We start from the raw sequence: 20,038 nt of genomic DNA, 5'->3' as shown, positions 1-20,038 counted from the left end.
TGTTCTTTCAAAGTATCAATGGTACCAAATATGTTCTAGTCTTAAAAACAAAATTTTCACTTACAAAAAGTTATTTACTAGAAAATTTCTATTTATATTTCTCTTTGTTTCTGCTATATCAGATTTCCTTATTTAGGTGCTGAATTATCTCAAAATTGTATGTAATATTTTGTTTACATATGCATTTATTAATCAAACCACAGCTTTAATAAAGTTCTTAAAGAAGTATTCCCTTACCCCCACATAAATTTCAAGCTTCTATACACTATAGATTTTTCAGGAAAGGAAATGGAAAATCAAAGGTAAAATACTCTGAGAGAACACTTATTTTCAAGAAAATAGGACAGCCAGCTGGGGCCTATTTTGGAGATATTTCTGTTTCTTCCTATGACCCCAAAGTTAAAAAAAGTATTTACAATGACAGTTGTGGATTTTATGTTTAATTCTGTCACAGAGCTCACATAATGGGAGTTAGTAATGCCAAAATTTCAAAAAAAGTTGAGAAGTCTATGGATTGTAAAAATAGCTATCAGTAGGCTCCAGAAACACTCTACCAAAAATAAAAATATTTCATTCTTTCAAAGGAGAAGGATGCAACATACAAGCTGTGCTTTCTATAGTTTCCTGACCCATTCATCAGTAGATGCCTTTTAAAGTCTGCATTGATGGATTTATATTGATTCATTCATAATTGCTGACTGACCCATATGGGACCAACAACAGAGGAACTGGTAGAGTTCAGGAGTGAGTTCTACCACTTTAAAGGAGCTGGAACTTGATTATGGCTTCATTAAATAGAGCCAAATTAAGGTTCAATGCACATTTCCTAAATAGCACATTTCCTAAGTCTTCCTCTTCCTCACTAGAGGGGTTTCAGTTACTCATGGAATGACCCAGCAGATGATGGAACAATTCATTATACTGTTGTATACATCTGGCTTAATCTTTGGAAAATGAAGGTGTCTTGTCCAACTTCACACATACAACTGATAAAAACTTTGTTTGCAGCCTTAAATTTGGGGCCTCTTTGCATTCTGGTCCACAGAATAGTCCCCTTACATCCTATTCCACCTTACACTCCTAGTCCACAAAATGACAACTTTTAGAAATGTTGAAATGGTTTTTCAGGGAACGGCATGCAGATTGGGAAAATAACTCCTTCCCCATCAATAAAACAAACAAACAAACAATAAAAATCAATTCATCTTCCATGCCCAACCAGGAAGATTCCCCAAAGTCAGGACTGGTGTACCAACTTCATAATAAGACTGTGTGACTTATTGCTGGCAGCTTACTTGTTTTATACTCAAGCAAATAGAAAGGATAATAATTTCTTCTTTATCATTAGCTATTATGCCTTTGTGATAATAAACATCATTGTTTATGATATTCATTTCTAAACACTGTTGCCTCTGAAATGAAAGCCCCATTTTTTGTGTGTGTAAGAACGACATGTTAACAAAGAAAAAATAACTTTAAAAGAATTGATAACCAAAGTGTAAGGTGGTATATTTTTAAATTATTTATGTCCAGAAGAATGAACACCTTCGAGTGTTGTTGATTCACACATTGTGAAATTTTTAATTAGTTGTGTTAAAAAGGGATGTTCTGAGACTTCCAAGTCCTGAGCATAAGAAAGCTTGTAGATTTATCTCTTGGGACCCTGAGCCACTTTGTAAGAAGACTGAGTACCCTGCTAAATAGATCACATGGAAAGGCCCTGAGACTACCTGAGGAGGGAGGTGGGCTGAGACTGACCTTCTAGCTGTCCCTGCCAAGACCCAGGCATTAGGTGAAGCTCTCTTTTGATGTGTAGAGCAGAAGTATCTCCTGGCTGAGCTTTGAGTCACAATGTCATAAGGTTCTATAAACTATTTATTTAACCCAGTAAGCTGTGGGGTGGTTTATAAACAGCAATATATAAACAGGATGCCTTTGTTAAATTTTTAGCTTATTTGATTAAAACCTTTATTCATTTATTTACTGCCAAGAAGGGATTTCTTAGCTGCGTTTTGGAAAACATTATTCCAGACAATAGATTTCCACATCCATCCACTTTCATTTGTTTTGCCCCTGTTTTCAGCCTTGTTTTTGCTTGTTCTTGTCATTGTGGCTATAGATTCTCACTCCACATGACGTTTTTAGTGAATCCTGTCCTTAAGTTGGGGTGCATATATGTACCCCTTTTTAGCAGCTCAAGTGACTCCATATCAAAGTTTGCTTAGATGGTGGTCTTATTCCAAGTTTTCGTGCCATATTTACAAGTTCTGATTCTGTGTTTTCTTATGTATCTGTCTCCCCTTGTACTGTACCCCCCAAAACTGACTCTTAACCTTATTCATTCTGCTTATGTGTCTAACATGATAGCTTTTTAAATACTCCACTTTACATTGGGATCCTTCCCTGTTTTCACTGGTGTATTAATTTTCTATTAATACCATAACAAATACCAAACATTCGGCAGCTTTAAGCAATACCTGTTTAGTATCTCACAGTTCTATAGATGTCCAGGTTCAGCATGGCTCACCTGGGTCTCTGCTCTGAGTTTGATAGGGCTGGAATCAAGGTACCAGCAGGACTGCATTCCTTTCTGGGGTCCCTGAGGATGAATTTTATTGCAAGCTCATGTTAGAATCCAGTTTCTCTAAGTTGTACAACTGAAATCCCCATTTCCTTACTAACTATTGGCCAGGGGTCATTCTCAGCTTTGAGATGTTGCCTGAATTCCTTCATTTGGGACTCCCTTTCTGCATCTTCCAAGCCAGCAATGGTACATGGAATCCATCTCCTACTTGGAATTTCTCTGACTTCCCCTTCTGCCTTTCTCTTCTGCTTTTCAAGAGTTCATGTGATTATACTGGGCCCTCCTAGTTAGTCCAGGATAATCTTCCTATTTTAAGGTCTGTTGGTTAGTAATATTTATTCCATTCATGTATACTTTCTCAGCAGTACCTAGATTAGTGTTTGATTAATCAAGAGATAGGAATTACACAGGGATGTCTTTGGAATCCTTCCCTCCACAGCATGTCATTCCAGGAACTGAAGATCTGTCTTGGAATTAGGTAGCCAAGTTCTTGGTGCCACCTATGTACTCTGGCTCTCCTACTTCCCTGGTTTAATCCTGGTTTGGCTTTTTTGTTTTTTTTAAATAACAGCATTATCTATTGAAAGTATTTCCATTATCACATTTTGCCCACCCACTGAAACCTATGCACCATTTCCTGAACTCTTAATGATAAATGTCTACCTGAACTTCCATCAATTCATTGATTCACTCATTTATTCAACAAATAGTTATTGAGCACTTATTTTAAGCCAGGTACCTTTCTAGGAGCTGGTGAGACAGCAGTGAAAAAAAAAAAAAAGACATGCACTCAAAGTATGTACATTCGTATATCTATGTATATGACAGGGATAACAGGCAAATGAATATATGATGAAATTTCAACTGCTGGTAAGTGCCATGAAGAAAAATGAAGGAATAATGTATCTATTTGATTTAGTGTGGTCAAGGACAGCCTCTCTGAGAGATAGCATCTAAGTAGAGACTTGGAGGAAGAGAGGAAGCTAATGTCTATCTGGATGGAGAAGTGTTCTAGGCAAAGGCTTCTGGACATGGTTCATGCTTGATACTTTGAAGAACAGCAGAAAGGCAAAGTAGCTGGAGCAGTGAACCAAGGGGTGAGAAATGGAAGAGGAATTCTGAGATTTAGGCAGGCCAGATCCCAGAGTGCCCTGAAGGCCATGGAAAGAACATTGTTTCTTACTTTGAATAAGATAGGTAGTTGTGGAGAATTTTTAGCATAGGAGTTAAATGATCTGACTTATGGTTTTCAATGATCAGTCTGGCTGATGAAGGAAGAAGGAAGCCTCATGAAGAGCCATTTGCTGTTGTTCAGGATGGAAAGGATTGGTGGCTTGGCCTCAGGTGGTGGTGGTGGTGGTGGAAGAGCTATGAACTTCCTGGTCTTAGTCTAACGTGAGAGAAGGGACATCTGTTGCTTGTTTTCATATATTAATATTTTGTCTCACATAGTCACAGCTGGTCAAGCTTCAGGCACTTCTTTAGGATTCTGCCTGAGGCTCTTGTGGCTTTCGTATATTCTGCCTGATCTTATCCAGTCCCAAACTCTGAGCTCCCATTTTGAAAGTACCTAAAAAATACAACAAAGAACCAAGGAACAAGAGAGGAGACATCTTTGAACAGGCAGAGGGATAGTAAAGGGTTGAGAGTAAGAAAACAATCTAGGTAAATTCTTTACAATGCCTGGTAGGTAGTAGACATATTTGGAAGATGAATAGGTTAATGGTTCTCAACATTTTTGTTGATGAAAACCTCTTATAACTTAACACTAGTTCAGGCAATGTTTTTGAACAGAGTCTACTTATAACTAGTAGAAATATACTTTCTTGCTTTATAAGATTTAGATGATTTTCATAATAAATAACAACAACAAAATTCTGTAATTCCAATTTAAGGCAACCTCTAATGAAGGCTGAAATAGGAGACAAAGCATTGTAGCATGTAGAAGTAGAAAGAGAAATAAATATTACAGAAATTTTTTTGAATGTATGCTAGAGTGAGGTCTTGGGTTAGGAACTGCCCCAGATGGTTAATCACTACGGGATTCTATCCTCTTTATGTGACATACATTGAAGAGACCTAAGAAAAAATAGGGATATTCCACTATACTCCCTCACCTATGTCTACATAATGACATATAATCATTTATACTCCCTCACCTGTGTCTACATAAAAAACATAATCATTTATTCTCTGGGAAAACATGACTTTGCTTGAACAGATAAAACACTGAATAAAATATATGTCTAGAAAGACACAACAAAATCTAGGTATGAAAGATGATTTGGACTTCACATACATCTGTAATTAATTTCTAATGATCTTCTTTGTTCATTCTACTCATAATCTAACAGCTACCCTCAGTACTATTTTTATGCCTTTGGCCTTGTCTGAGGCAGCTCATTATTAGCTGTGAAGCAGTTTATAAGGCTAAATACTAAAGTTTTTTTTTAAACCCTTACCAGCAATTTACTAGTTTTCTAAATCAAATTCTCTCTCCTCTCTTCATAAACAACAGACCTTTTGTGCCACTTTAAGCTCTGGCTTCTACCTTTGCTGCTTGCCAGATTCTACATCGTTTCCTTGCCATTTTCATTGGAAGTTCAGGATTGCTTTTGCTTTTATTCAGGGGATTCACATATTAGGGCATCTAAACACTTCTCCCCATTTCTCTAATCTCACACGGTCCTACATCCACCTTGTAATCCCTCCCTCAGATTTACAGTCCATAAGGATTTAAGATTCTCAGCACTTAAAGAAGCCAATATGATAATGAATATCTAAGATGTTTATGACAGTGACTGGCACTTGGTGAAAGTTAGATCACCATTAACTCTTATGATATTGTGACTGTTATCTGCAATATTGGAATCATAAGACCAATCTCACATGGGTCTCAGAGAGAAATTCATGGTAGAAAGTTTGTGGGATGATTACCAAAGGGCCTGACCCAATGAGATGTTCAAATCTTAGCCACGTTGTAATGGCTAAGTTTAATATACCACCTTGTTAAAAGTACACATCTTTGAAAACTTTTCTTTAAAAAACATAAATCCTACTAGAGAGAAAATTTAAAGTATCACCATTTAGAAATGTTTGACATGAAAGGGAAACTCAATGTTTGCAATGTACCTTAAACAGTAATGATTTTAGGTTTAAAAGGAATTAATGCCATTAAGGAAACCTAACAATATATATTTGTTAGAAAATAAACAGACTTTTGCCAGTGAATTTTACTTTCTTTTTTAAATTTCTATGCTTGCATTATTATCATCCCAACTTTTAAATTTTACATCTGGAATAAGTTTATAGTTATACAAAATTAAGTAATAGATTATGTTGCTTGCTGTTTCTAATTTAAAACCAGAATTTCAATAGTAGGCAGACTTTGGGGGATGATAGTCTAGTAAAAAGAACTTGAAGTAATAATTCCATAGTCCTCTAAAATAAAGTATTAATTGTCTGTGCCAAAATGGATAAGGGATGATAGAAATCACAGAGTCTAGGACTTCCTTGAGGCCTGGCTTGGTGCTAACACTGCTGATGATATGATCTTATAGCTAAAAAATCCCAAAGACTCCACCAAGAGACTCCTGGGATTGATAAATAAATTCAGCAAAGTCTCAGCTTATAAAATCAATGTACACGAATCAGTAGCATTTCTATACACCAGTAAGAGTCAAGCTGAGAATCAAATCAAAGACTCAATACCATTCACAATTGCTACAAGAAAATAAAAAATCTAGGAATATATTTAACCAAGGAGGTAAAAGATTTCTACAGGGAGAACTATGAAACACTGAGGAAAGAAATTGCAGATGACATAAACAAATGGAAAAACATAAGATACAGATGGATTGGTAGAATCAACATTGTTAAAATATCCATACTACCCAAAGTGATTTACAGATTCAGTGAAATCCCCATTAAAATACCAATGTCATATTTCAGCAGATCTAGAAAAAACAATTCTATGCTTCATTTGGAACCAGAAAAGAGCATAAATGGCCAAAGCAATCTTAAACAAAAAGAACAAATCTGGGGATGTCACATTACCATACCTCAAACTCTACTATAAGGCTATAGTAACCAAATGGCAGGTTATTGGCACGAACATAGAAACACAGACCCATGGAACACAACAGAGAACCCAGATATAAAACCATCCACATATAGCCAACTGATCTTTGACAAAGCAGACAATAGATACTGTGGAAAAGAAGCCCTATTCAATAAATGGTGTTGCAAAATTGGATAACTACATGCAGAAGAATGAAACAAGACCCCTATCTCTCACTATTTACAAAAAAATTAATTCAAGGTGGATAAAAGACTTAAACATAAGGAATGAGACTATAAGAATTCCAGAAGAAAATGTAAGGAAAACTCTTCTAGGTATCAGACTAGGCAAAGATTTTATGACTGAGACCCCAATGGCAATTACAAAAACAACAAAATAAATAAGTGGGACTTGATTAAATTAAAAAAGCTTCTGCATAGCTAAAGAAGTAATCAACAGAGCAAATAGACAACCTATAGAATGGAAGAAAATATTCGCAAACTACACATCCAATAAGGAGCTGATATCCACAATCTACAAAGAATTCAAACAAATCAGCAAGGAAAAAAAAGAAAAAAAGAAGCCCATTAAAAAATGGGCAAAAGACATAAACAGAAGTTTTTCAAAAGAGATAGACAAATGGCCAACAAACAGGATAAAAATGCTCATCATCACTAATCGGGGAAATGCAAATTAAAATGACAATGAAATATCACCTTACTCTTGTTAGAACGGCTTTTATTAAAAAGTCCAAAAACAATAGACACTGGTATGGACACAGAGAGAAAGGAACACTTACACACTGTTGGTAGGACTGCAAATTAGTACAACCTCTATGGAAAACAGTATGGATAGTCCTCAAAGAACTAAAAGTAGACCTCTCATTTGATCCAGCAGTCCCACTACTGAGTACCTACCCATAGGAAAAGAAATCATTTTATCAAAAAGACACCAGCATTCAAATGTTTATTACAGCACAATTCAATTGCAAAGTGCCCATCAATTCATGAGTGGATAATAAAAGCTGGTATATGTACATCATGGAGTACTACTAAGCCTTAAAAATGAATGAATGAATACCTTTTGCAACAACAATTTGGATGGAACTGGAGACCATTATCCTAAGTGAAGTATCTGAAGAATGGAGAAACAAACACCACATGTACTCGCTATTAAATTGGAACTAACTGATGAGCACACATGGGCACAGAGGGAAGTAAAACTCAGTGGAAATCAAGCAAGGGGAAGAGGTGAGTGGATGAGGAGCAAAGACCTACCTGATGGGTACAGTGAACACTATCTGGGTGATTGGCACACCTACAGCCCTTCCTCAAGCCATGTAACGAATACATTTGTACCCCATTAATATTTTGAAATAAAAAATAATAAAATAAATGGACAGTAGTTTCCAGCTCTAAAACATATATGCAGTACATACTTTAACCTAGTTTACAATTTATATTTATTATGCTCACTGAAACCACAAAATCAATGTTTAACTTTACAGTTTTAAGTCACACATAGGGAAATTCTTTACAAAATAGGATATTGTTCCTCAATGAAAAATATTACAGTATAAGTCCCAAACGGCTCAGTTCAAGTGGTTTACCTGAATAACAGAGCTGTTGTGGAATGCAGGCTACAAGACACAGTAATGATTTAATTAGTTAATTCAGATTTGAAGTTTGCCAAAGCTAAAGAGACATTTTAAACAAGACCCGTCTTAGTTTTCCAAGATTTTTGGTTTTTCAACTGCATTACATACTATCACTTCTGCAAAATTGAGGGTAACAAGCAGCTTACATTTTACATCTTATATACAGTGTGTAAATCTTCAATGTTTTTCTCTAAGATGAAAGCATGTTTCAAGATTTAAAGATCTCAGTTATACCTACTTAGGTTCATTACTTGACTTTACTCACATATGCTAATATAGAAATCAAATATTTGTGCCACTGCTTATATCAAACACATTTCTTCAATCTATTTAGTTATCTGCAAAGTTTATTTACAAAGCATGTGTATGATTTCCTCTGATTAATAGGTCATACAAAAATGTAAGCAGTGTTTGTCAACTCTTAATTGCAGCAAGAAGAACCAACAATGTTTATGTCATGCCTGAGTGTATGATGCAAAAATACCATCCAGAGACTATATATTTCTGAATTAAAAGTCTAGCCTCACAAAGTCACACACAACATGATCTTCTATTCTAAATATACTCTCAGTATAAGCAGAAATCTTTCTAACATATTGTGAATTATTAAAGAAAAGGCTGAGCTATAGTCAACCAAGTGTTTACTATGGGCATAAAATATTGTGAAGGTTTAAAATAATCAGGCCAAATATACACAAAAGTTTGAATGGAATGCTGAGGATATAGTAAATGTTGACACATGACTCATCCAAAAGTCTGCTACACCAGCCTGATGTTTTCCAAGTTTTGATGACACCTTCAATGTCCTCAGATATACATATAGTTTCTGTCACTGACCACTATTAGTCAGAACGACCATTGGATGTGCTTATTTCCCCAAATTTTAAGTATCAAGTTATGTCCTATGTTGAGAAAAAGCTTATAGGTCTTTCTTGCAAATTATAAAATCATGTAGGAAAAAAGTAGTAATTCAGAAATACCACATTTGAAGTTGGTCACTGAAGCTGTTAGCACCTCAATAACAATGACAATTGTTCATTGCATGTGCCAAAGGAAAATGAAAAAAGTAAAAAAGCATGCCCTGTTTAATTTACAAATCACAGTTTTCCTTACAGTGTTAGACTTTGGGTCACTCTAAGTGTTTTATAGGACGTGGCAGTGTTTTATAGGACGATGGACCATTATTTATTTTTTCATTTGACCTAACTAGTCAAATGGATCAGTTAATTGGTAGAACAGACAAGCAAATAAGGACCTAAGACAGCAAAATTATTGTTAAAGTGCTAGTATATTAGTAAGGTGCAATTAACTGGGCTAACTAATGTGTATGTTAAAGTCTTATTTTCTTTCAAAACCAGTATCTAACAACATATTCATTTTTCACACAAAGCTTGCAATGAGAATTATATCATGGCACCAAACAGAAATTTGCCAGAATGAATTTTTTGCTGATCTGATCACCATATGCATTTTTTTATTTTTTTGGCTGACTAATGCATGGTTTTTATTTCAATATGTTCCTACATGTTAATGAGATAGAACACAATTATGCATTATAGACAGATACCAGATACATTTCATGATGACAAATTATTTCTGTAGTTCATTGTAACAGAATGTTAAGAAAAATTATTTATTTCAGAATACTAGTCAGTTAAGTTAATCTGTCTGATAATATAAAACTATAGGTTGTTGGCAAATGAGAAAAATAATAGAGACATTATACAAATTCCTTTTTTGTGTGCCTAAATGATGAAGCACCTCAAATTTGGCTGTATTTCAGCATTAGATGGTCCTTCTGTACTCATGGTTATTTCATTTATTTTTTAGCTTTGAAATATTTGAAAATATAAGGTATGCCCTCAATTTTAAGTATGAAGAGATCAGTAATGTGCACCAATACTGTCAATGAGATTTCACATTCAGTCATAAACCACTGGCAAAATACAGTCATTATTAAATTCCATCTCATTTTACAGTGAACTTTAAGTCATAGCACAAGTCTTGGACTTTGAACCTGGCTGCTGTCCTCACCTAAACCATTCCAATGACCTTGTTCACAAGGAAGAAGTCAATAGGGAAACGTCAGCATTGGAGACTGATGTGGTAAATTGTGCCATGAGACCAAGGATGCTTTGCCTTGTTGCTGGGATCAGACTGTGAGATCACAGTCAGGCAAGTTGACGTCGTTAAAGATGACCCTGCCTGTCCTCTATCCTATGATCTTTCCAGGGGATTCAATAGTAGTAGGAAAAAGTCATATTCTATTAATGGACACCCCATATCTGTAGAAAATATTATGACTAATAACATCTGAATCATATAAATCCAATTTGTTTATACTCATTTATAGAATCCTACAGACACTAGAGACTAAATGATATTAATTTTAGGGGATGTTTCTAAAGAAGCAAAAGACAATATTTGGTTTTACTATCATTTATAGTCCTTAGAGCTTGTGTGTACCCAACTTTCATCTAATACATCAGTAGTTACTTATCCAAGTTTATCAGTGAATTGAATGGACCTGACTCTTGACTGTATCTTAATGTCTACGGGAAGCTTCTAGGCTATCTGTGTACCCAGATTTAAAACTTGTACCTTGTTTGATTGAATTCTTATCTGTGACTTGGAAAAATTAGTGTTAATGGGATGTAAAAGACCTATTCATATAGCTACAAGTAATGAACACTATTAGTCATGAAAGAGCAAACTTAAAATTTCCTTAGAAAAGAAAATGGTGGTTTCAGAATAAGGATACATGAGGAATACATACACACACCTGTTTTATGCAGACAGCTTTCTGTAAAAAAATACAAAAGCAACCAGTGCTGTATATTATGTAAACTCACAAGGTGTACTTTATACACAAACATGAAGCATAAATTAAAAAGTAGGACAACAGCAAAACGTTTTAAATATAGAAGAATTTGCACATATTTTTGTTAAATAAGAATAAATAATTTTATCACACAAATTCACATACCAGTTGCAAAGACAATAAATTATTTTTTTTTCAGTGCTGCAACTTTTTTTGTTGTTGGTGGTGATTCATCCCTTAATTCTTAGTTTAATGAGATAAAACTGTTTCCACAGGATGGCAAAGGAAGTTGAATGTGTTGAATAAATTATAGCAATAGCCCTATACCTCTAAACAATGAGGCAGGGCTTAATTTGACTCTTTCTGGTCTAGAAGAAGTAAATGGTATTTTCTTTTGGGCTCCCTTTGTACTTCATGAAACTTATTCTGGAGTGCTTAGTTATTATGTAAGTGAGATTAGATTCTTACAAACCTGAGCATTTTCTGATAAACCTTTCTTTTTTTATGAAGTAGCCCCTAGCATCCTGAATTTTAGACTTTTTAAAAATTCAAGATGCAACTATGTAAGGTGGAAAACATAGTACAAAGTGAAACTGAACTGAATTAGATTGAGTTATAGAGGATTTTCCCTTTAGTCATCATTCTTTGCATTTATTGAATGAACACTTCCTTTCTCCAAATTTCAGTTTCCAGTCTATAGCGTTTTTCTCAGGAGTTTAGACATACATTCCTCAGTCAATCTAGTGATACTCATAAGAAAAAAGTAGAAAAAACTCCTTAAAAGCATGCAATAGTGGTTTATTTGCCCTACACTCACTCAGATTGTTTCAATGAGAAGTATAAAATGTCATTATTTGGGGGAAAAATGAATCATTAATAAATCATATTAAAAATCTATGAATATACTATACAGAAGCAGAGTAAGAGACAACTATGTTTGCTCTTCAATTATTTTTTAATGTTGTTAGTAATGTAACCACTAGGGATAAAAATAAATTTTGTCACATTTGAGTTACTTGATTAAAATTATTTTCAAAACTGGAAAAAGTAACATTGGACGCTATTCATTCACTTTATTCAGTAAAATGGTCAATGTGATTTTTATTTTTATGTTTTTCTGGTTTGACTGGCTTTGGTTTCTGCCATTGGTATATGGTGATGTCCATCAAATATAGGTTACCAGCCTTGTATAGGCCTCATTTCTTTAGCTGATAATTTATTAAGAAAAAAATGACCACATCTAAAGGAAAGTGTCTATGAAAATTCAAAGGATAATTATTGGTTTTGTAAACCAATTTTTTTTAAAAAAATAATTTCTTAAGAAAATACTTAAAACAGTGAGACCTCCACTTTCCTGGCCCACTGAAATGAAAGCGATATAGTGAGATCAATTACATAATTCTTCTATATTAACATATCTTACAATAAAAATAAACTCCCATGAGCTTAATGAAACTGAAACATCCATAGATGCAAATCTTTAACAATAGGCACGTTTGGCATTAATATTATAAAATTTTATGAAAAACAATTGGCTTTGCAGTATTTCACAAAGAAAAAAATAATCCCAGTGAAATGAAACACCTTAGATTTTCTGAGCTGTGGGATGTGGGGGTATGCAGTTTACTATCTTAAAAGAGAATTTTAGGTGTATGATTATAAAACAATTCAATGTCTAACTATTCAAACTTCCAACTTACTTAAACAGGCTATGGAAATAAAAGCAACAACTTCCTGAAAATCATCACATTTCGTCCCTCAAACACTTACTAGTACAACCAAATACTTTCTAGTTGGGAAAAATCTTTAGTACAGTAGAAAATTATATTTAAAAAATTTAAGGAATTATTGCCTATGATGTGGAAACAGTCTTATTAATATTAACCACTTTTTGTTCTGCATTAACCACATTAATGATGATAACCACTTTTAGATGTGGCTAATTACCACATGATCTTTAATGTTCCTATTAAACTAAGTTGACAAGAAAGAACAAAACATTGTAGGTTTATGGAACCCTTGAACAAAACAAACAAACAAACAAACAAATAAGCAAAACAAATGCAAATGCATTTTCAAGGCCTGCTGGTAAGAGGTATACCAGTGTTGAAAGTGTTGGATATGATAGAGAAATCTTAGCTGGGTGTTTTATACGTATATCACACATTGTGAGATTCCAGATGGGAGCCAAAGAAAGAGAAAGCAGCTGTGAAAATATAAATTGAAAACACCGTGAAATATGTTGTTTTGTTTTTTAAATTTCAACATGAGTAAACTAGGTTTTAGACTCTTGAATACTGGTCACATACACACGCAAACCCTACTTCTATATCCTAAATTATGCATTAATTTGGCTGGCTACCTGAAAAAAATACAGGCAGTCAAAGGTCTAAGTAGATGGACCCGTGTATATATTTAAATGACTAGATACACTGAGATCCTTCTTCTTTTCAGAATTTCTCAGAAGACGCTTGCTGTCAAAATGGTTTTTGACTCAAATTCTATCTTCTGTAGTCAGAAAATATACTAAATCTTATTAAAACAGCAGCAAGTTCTTAATTTCCAGTAAAACATCCACAGCTCTTTCTGGAAACTGAAGGGAGTTGAAATAGCTGCAGACCTACTTTGGTCAAACACTTTTGTATAGAAATATATATATATATATATATATGTATATTTTAATAGAACCAAGGGATATAAAGTGACATACCAAGGAAGAACATATTTACAAACAGTAAAAATAAGCTACTGTGTATCATGGGTGAAAATGATTATGATGCCTTTAAAGACATTCTATAAGAGGTAGGTGACAAAGGGGAGACTCTTCTGCCATCTTCAAATGTCCCCTGATTCTACATTCATCAGTGATTTCTTTTCAATTTTGTAGGCCCAGGGGATGTTCAATCACTTCCAAGTTATTCTATATTCCAAGGTCACCATTGTCATATGAAGCAGTGCACATCTTCTTTTTGGTCACAAAGAGCAGATTCTGCCCATAATTCGACTCCTGTAGACAATGACACTGAAGCATGACATTCTGTGCATTAGGTAGACCTCTTGTTCACCACGGCGGTATCAGTGCTGAATCCTCCAGTTATCTTTGTGCATAAGATCATAACCACAGGCTAACATTTCTTTAGCAAACATTGTTTAAATGCAGAAGGCCTTTGGGAGAGAGGACATCCCTTTGCTAACTTCCGGTTTCCATCCTGGCACTGCACCGTCCTGGTGTGCCAGCCTGTGTCACAGGTCCTAGAACAAGCCAGCCACGGGCCCGTTACCCATTGCAGCTGTGAAGGATCGGGGACTACTTTATTGCTGCCATGGCTAGTGACAGAGTTTCCTTTTGGAGTGGACTTCTTGGGAACAAAAAAACTGTAACGAACATCTAATGCTTTAGTGGGGTCTGTTGCAAGAATCTGCACTATTAGAATTTCCTTCGTGGCAGAGTAGCCCATACCATGCAAGAAGTCATCCCTGTGGCTCCAACCGCTGTAGTTCATGACTGTTCCATTGATGTCAATGATGGTCTCTGAAGTGGAGATCATATACTTCCCATTGATGAGGTACTCACCGTTTTTCTTTTTCAGGGCTAAGTAGGCAGTGAATCTAGTCTGGTCTTTGGCTTTGAACTGTCGGACTTTTATGTGGGTTGCCCCTTCAGGGATCCTCACAACGTCAGTGTAACCCTTACTGGAGGCAGGAAAGTCCACGGGGGAGGAACATGGGGAAGGTGATGAGACAAGAAGAGAAAATAAGTAAACATTTAACACATGGGTAAACACATAGAAATTCTCCAAAAGTCTTTCCTGATCTTAACACAAAGTTTTCATGTACTTAAAAGATTAGTTCAAAATTGGCTTTAAAAATTAATCTTCTTACGACAAAATTGAGGTTAGACTGTAGTACTGTACACATTTTTATTGAGATGCTCAAAATTGGGATGATGCTAGCATGCTGCCTTTAAAAATCTATACTAACTTCAAAGATTGGTTCAGTCATTAACCATTCTTATAAAATCCTATCAGCTTTACAAAGCTACTTTACATTCTTTCTGGCACAAAATGGGATATATCTTAACACAAACTGACAAAAATCTGCCTTCAATTAGCCTCATAGAAATCTTTAATGTTTCTCAAACTTGTTTGCACATTAGAATCATCTGGGGATCTCTTAAATATTCCAAAGCCACACCCCAGACCAATTAAATCCCGGTCTTTCGGGGGAGGTTGGGGGAATAGGCGGCATACTTTTGAAGCTCCTCACATTGTTCCAATGTGCAGACTATTTTGGGAACACGGATTTAATTAACTTTGAGGCCAGAGACAGAGTAGAGTCTCTGCTTCCATTTCCACTAGAACTCTGGATTTTGTGGGGCAAGGCCACTAAATGGAACATAAAATTCTATTTGGGTAATGATATCTCACTATTCTGTCATAAAAAGAAAAAAATATAATGCCTTGGCAATTTTTTCTGAGTGCTTAGTGTCTGCAAGACATTATGATGGGTTGAATAAAGCTTTACAGTGAGTGACAAATAAGATAAGTCTATAAAGATTTTTCATCTGCTCAGGAAAATGGGCAAAGGCAGAAATGCCTTTAATATCCACAAACCCGTGACAAGTGCTAGGAGGGAAATGCTAATTAAGCACCAAGAGAAAAGTGAGAAGGAGTCATCTTTTGCCAAAATCTTTGCCTTCATAAGTAATTTTATAATAAGGTCCCCACATGTTTTACTGTCCTACTTATTTAAACAGTAATACTATTCCTTGTGCATTTTGATGTATGTGAAATTGCATTGTCTAATTTCCAGTTCTCACTCAAGGTTAGAAGTTATGGGATAACTGATCCATACACTAAAAATCCAAGCATGTTCCCCTGCCCCACTGTTTTCTTTGAATTAAAGGGGAGGCTGCTTCCCAGGGAAGGCCCCTGTCTACTGGGCATCTGATCTACAGCGATTGCCAGACAGGTGCCAAAGCTTCCTGCAGTGTTGAAGAGAGAAGACGCAGCGCTGAGGGTGTTGCTTATTCTGTCTAACTTGATTCTTTGTTTTTGTTTTTTGTAATACATTATGGGTCAGGCTTTGTTACAGGGCTTTTTTGTAATATCCAATATGAATAAATAAAATGCAAGCCTACAGTAACTGGCTTCAAAGTCCTGGGGGATATTGGAGCTAATATCTCATCTTACACTAAAAGGGTATGAAGTGGGGATACATGAAAGTATTTGATCAAGTTCACTCCAGGGTTAATTAGTTGTAGTGCTAGGCTTAAAATCCAGGTCTCGTGACCTCTGGTGTGTGTTCTTTTCAGTATGTCCCCATGCGTAGAATCCTTACCCTTGCCAACCATATTTTATAACAGTTAAATGAAAATAAGTTATGGCTATGTTCAGAGTTTAAATGATACCAGGCAACAAGGTGTAAGGAAAACAAAGAATGAAGGGTGATGGAATCAGGCAGGAAAACTGTTTAGTATCTATCCTTGTTCCTTAGAGCCTGTCTCCTACTGATGAGAATTAGTGAGTGAAGATGGGCGGTACTGCTGTGGGTCTCCAAACTGAGTTTCACCAGGGGAGTCTGAGTATTAGTACTCTGATTTCATAGTGCCTTAGTAGACGATGATTCTCTGTGTATTTTTTTATTCATTTTCTTTATACACCACTAGGGATTGTTTAAACTCCAGACACTAACCAGCTTCCCTGACAACCATAAATGAATGCAGTTGTTGTCATGAAGGAATATATTCATTCATATTCAAGCATGCTCTCATGGAGGGGACATTTCAGTAGGGGCAGTCAGGCCCCTAAGACACCCCCCCCCCAAACAAAATACATACAGTATCAATTGATAAGAACTGTGAAGAAACAGAGCAAGGTAAGAAGATAGACAGTAATTGTGGGGATGGGGGAGAGGTCCTCTTATCCACAAAGGGTAGCCACTATCTGGGGTGGTGATATTTGGCAGAGACCTAAAGGAATTCTGGAGAGAGCATTGTTTATTACTAGGGGAAAGTGTTGGAGGCAGAAGAAACAGCACGCACATGCCTGCCTGCTGCCATGTTTGAGGAGTGTCAGGAAGTCCAATGTGCTTGGAGCAGAGCAAGAGAAAGGGACAGTACAGAAGAGACATGGAACAGGGAAGAGGCCAGGCCTTTTAGTACCTCTGTAGGTAACAAGACAGTCTTGGACAATGGTTCTAAGTGACACATGAGACGGAAGCCACTGGAGGGTATTGAGACAAGGAATGCCGTGGGCTGATTTAGGTAATAAAGTGGCTGCTCTCCTTGCTTGATAAAGATGAGGCTGTGAGGGGCAAGGGGTACGGAGACCAGCATGCAGATGGCTGTGCTAGGTGCAGACGAGACCTGACCATCCCCTGCACTGTGGTGGTAGTGCTCACAGAGCTGAGAGGCAGCCAGATCAGATTTGGGATATATGGTAGAAACAGGACTGACAGGATTTGCTGATGGGTGGGTGTGGGGTGTGAGAGAAAATAAGATGCGAACCATGACCACCCCCCCAACCCCCCAAAATTGGGGCCTGGGCAGTAGAAGTATTGAGTTGCCATTTACTGAGATGAGGAAAAATCTAGGGAGGGGAAGAGTTAAGATTAGGGTCATATTTGTGAATAGGTTTGAACTGGATGAACTTTTTTAATACACTTTACCTCATTTCATCCTCACAACAGCTTTATTCAGTGCAAGATAATTGCTATTATTTCTTTCCTATTTTTGAGAAATTTCATGGTAAAGAAATTTGGTGATTTTTCTAAGATCACATGGCCAGTGACTTACCGAGCCAGAACTTGATTACAAATGTTCCAGCCCCAACATCAGTGCTTTTGTTTTATATATAAATCACATCAGGCCAAGGTAATTAATTTTGGGATACCCAAGAAGGTAATTTGTACCATAATATAATCTTGATCAAATCTATTTGCAAGTGGTTATGCTGCATCTCATTCATTGCTATGATGAATTTCTTCATCTATTCATGTGGCAAGATGTGCAAATATTAGTTGTCAATACAAACAACTTAAAGTTAAATTTAGCATTTTGAAAGTGGTTTACAACTTCACGTAGAAAGAATATATAGCATATAGTATATAAGATATTATTTTTTAAAAATAATTTTATTCCTAATCTGGTTCCAGAATTTCTTTCTTTCTCTCCCTCTCTCCTTCCTTTCCTCCCTCCCTTCCTTCTTTCTTCCCTTCCTTCCTTCCTGCTTTACTTATTTATTTACAAAATGGACTATGCATTATAGCCTCTGCTTTGCTCTGGCACTCATCAGAATTGGGTAAGCTTTAAACTTTCCGAATCCCAGTTTCCTTATTTGTAAAATAACATCAGACTGATCATTTGCATATTACTCTCAAGTTAAAGAAAGCATAGCACCTTCCTCAAGAATACAGGTAACTCAGTGAATACCATTCAGTATGAGTGGTTTGGAGATTAAAAATAACCCTGTGTCCCATCAGATTCTTTAGCCAACTCAGCCATTCTATCTGACAGCATTATATTTTGTGCCAGATATTGGTACTATATAAACTTACACATTCAAGCCAAAAGTGTAATCTAGGACCACAAGAGAAAGCCGGAGACAGACATTGCTGTATATATTTCTTTAGAGAGTAGATAGAAGCCAGGATGGCTCACTATAACACAGTATGTTGCCCACACCACTACAATGAATTTACATTTTGTAGGGAGAAATGTTTTCTCCAGAAAAACACAGCCTAATGAACATTTGTTTTTAAAAAGACAGAAGCTAGCCATCCTTTTCTAAATTTCATTTCAGAAATAATAGTTCTGCAAGACATCACTAAAGTAGAACGTCACCCACTTTTTCTTTTCAGTTTTCTGACTGCGCGACCTTTACCCCCATTGCAGTTTATCTGCTTTCAGAGGCGCCCAGGGTTTCCTCTGAGCAACCAGAGCTTATTCATTTCTGCTTCTTTCCCTCTCATATTCATACTGTGTTACTAGAGAGAGCCACATTAGATCTTCTCCTACAAATAGCTTATGATGTAATATGAGACCCCTTTATCAATTTTGCAAGAGTCTAAAGCTTACTTCAATTCATATAAAGGCAAGGCTTCTATCATATTACCTTTTTTTATTGAAGGTTCCAACAATCTTCGTACAGCTGGAGTTGTCCCCTCCACATACTCCGCACTTGTCGTATTGCAGCTTTGAACCGATGATGCCATCGCAGCCCGTTCTCACACACTTCCCCCGGACGCAGACAGAGTTACTGTACGGCCTACATTCAGTTCCATCCGTCACCTGAATCATGACAAACACGTTAGCAGTGGGAAATATTCGTACATAGGTATATTTAGTTCCTTTGGTACCCTAGCAAGTTCTAATTTGTCTAATTTCTAATAGTTTGATTGGAATAGATTGCAAAATAATATCACTCCCCTCCCCCAAAAAAAAAAAAAACCCACCATGATTTCCAGGAGTATCTAACTGATTTCCAGGAGTATATAACTGAAAATCTTTCAAATTTTGGCAGAAAACAGCTCTGGGAGAAATCTAGGCTATTATGGACTTCCTCTCTTATACTTAATTCCACATGTCTTAGGAGACCAGAGATCCTCATCTCCATTTATGTATGCTTAACATGTTCCTGTAGTATAATCTTGGCTTTTTACTTTGATAGAAATAATCTTTTCATTTGGTGTTTGGGACTATCTCTTGTGTGAAGAGCTGAACTTGAGCAGGCTCCAGAATGCAAAGATCCTTCTTTGTTGTCTAATTATTATTATAATAACAAATTTGAAAATCTACCTTTCACATTCAAAAGCATGTCATGATTGGAGAGCGCTCCCTATTGTGTGCTGAACTGTAAGACGCCAGAATAGAGACGATCAAATCAGCGTAGAAATAGGAGTCTGAGGAAGTCAGAG

General features: G+C 36.1%; 1 protein-coding gene across 1 annotated transcript in view; it reads right to left on the bottom strand.

Annotated features, from left to right (window-relative positions):
* Window positions 1–11,213: 11,213 nt before the first annotated feature.
* ADAMTS5 (ADAM metallopeptidase with thrombospondin type 1 motif 5) overlaps window positions 11,214–20,038 on the bottom strand; it is a 44,895-nt gene continuing 36,070 nt past the window's right edge. Inside the window, exons 7-8 of the mRNA XM_012764460.3 lie at window positions 19,237–19,412; window positions 11,214–14,815 (exon numbers count right to left, since the gene is read on the bottom strand). Coding sequence (XP_012619914.2) covers window positions 14,248–14,815; window positions 19,237–19,412 — 744 coding nt within the window. The 3' untranslated portion in view covers window positions 11,214–14,247. The remainder of the gene's footprint in view (window positions 14,816–19,236; window positions 19,413–20,038) is intronic.

The sequence above is a fragment of the Microcebus murinus genome, chromosome 1 (genome assembly GCF_040939455.1).
Source record: "Microcebus murinus isolate Inina chromosome 1, M.murinus_Inina_mat1.0, whole genome shotgun sequence".
Lineage (NCBI taxonomy): Eukaryota > Metazoa > Chordata > Mammalia > Primates > Cheirogaleidae > Microcebus > Microcebus murinus.
The sequence above is the reverse complement of the archived record's forward strand: the minus strand, read 5'-3'. Positions and strand labels throughout refer to the sequence as shown.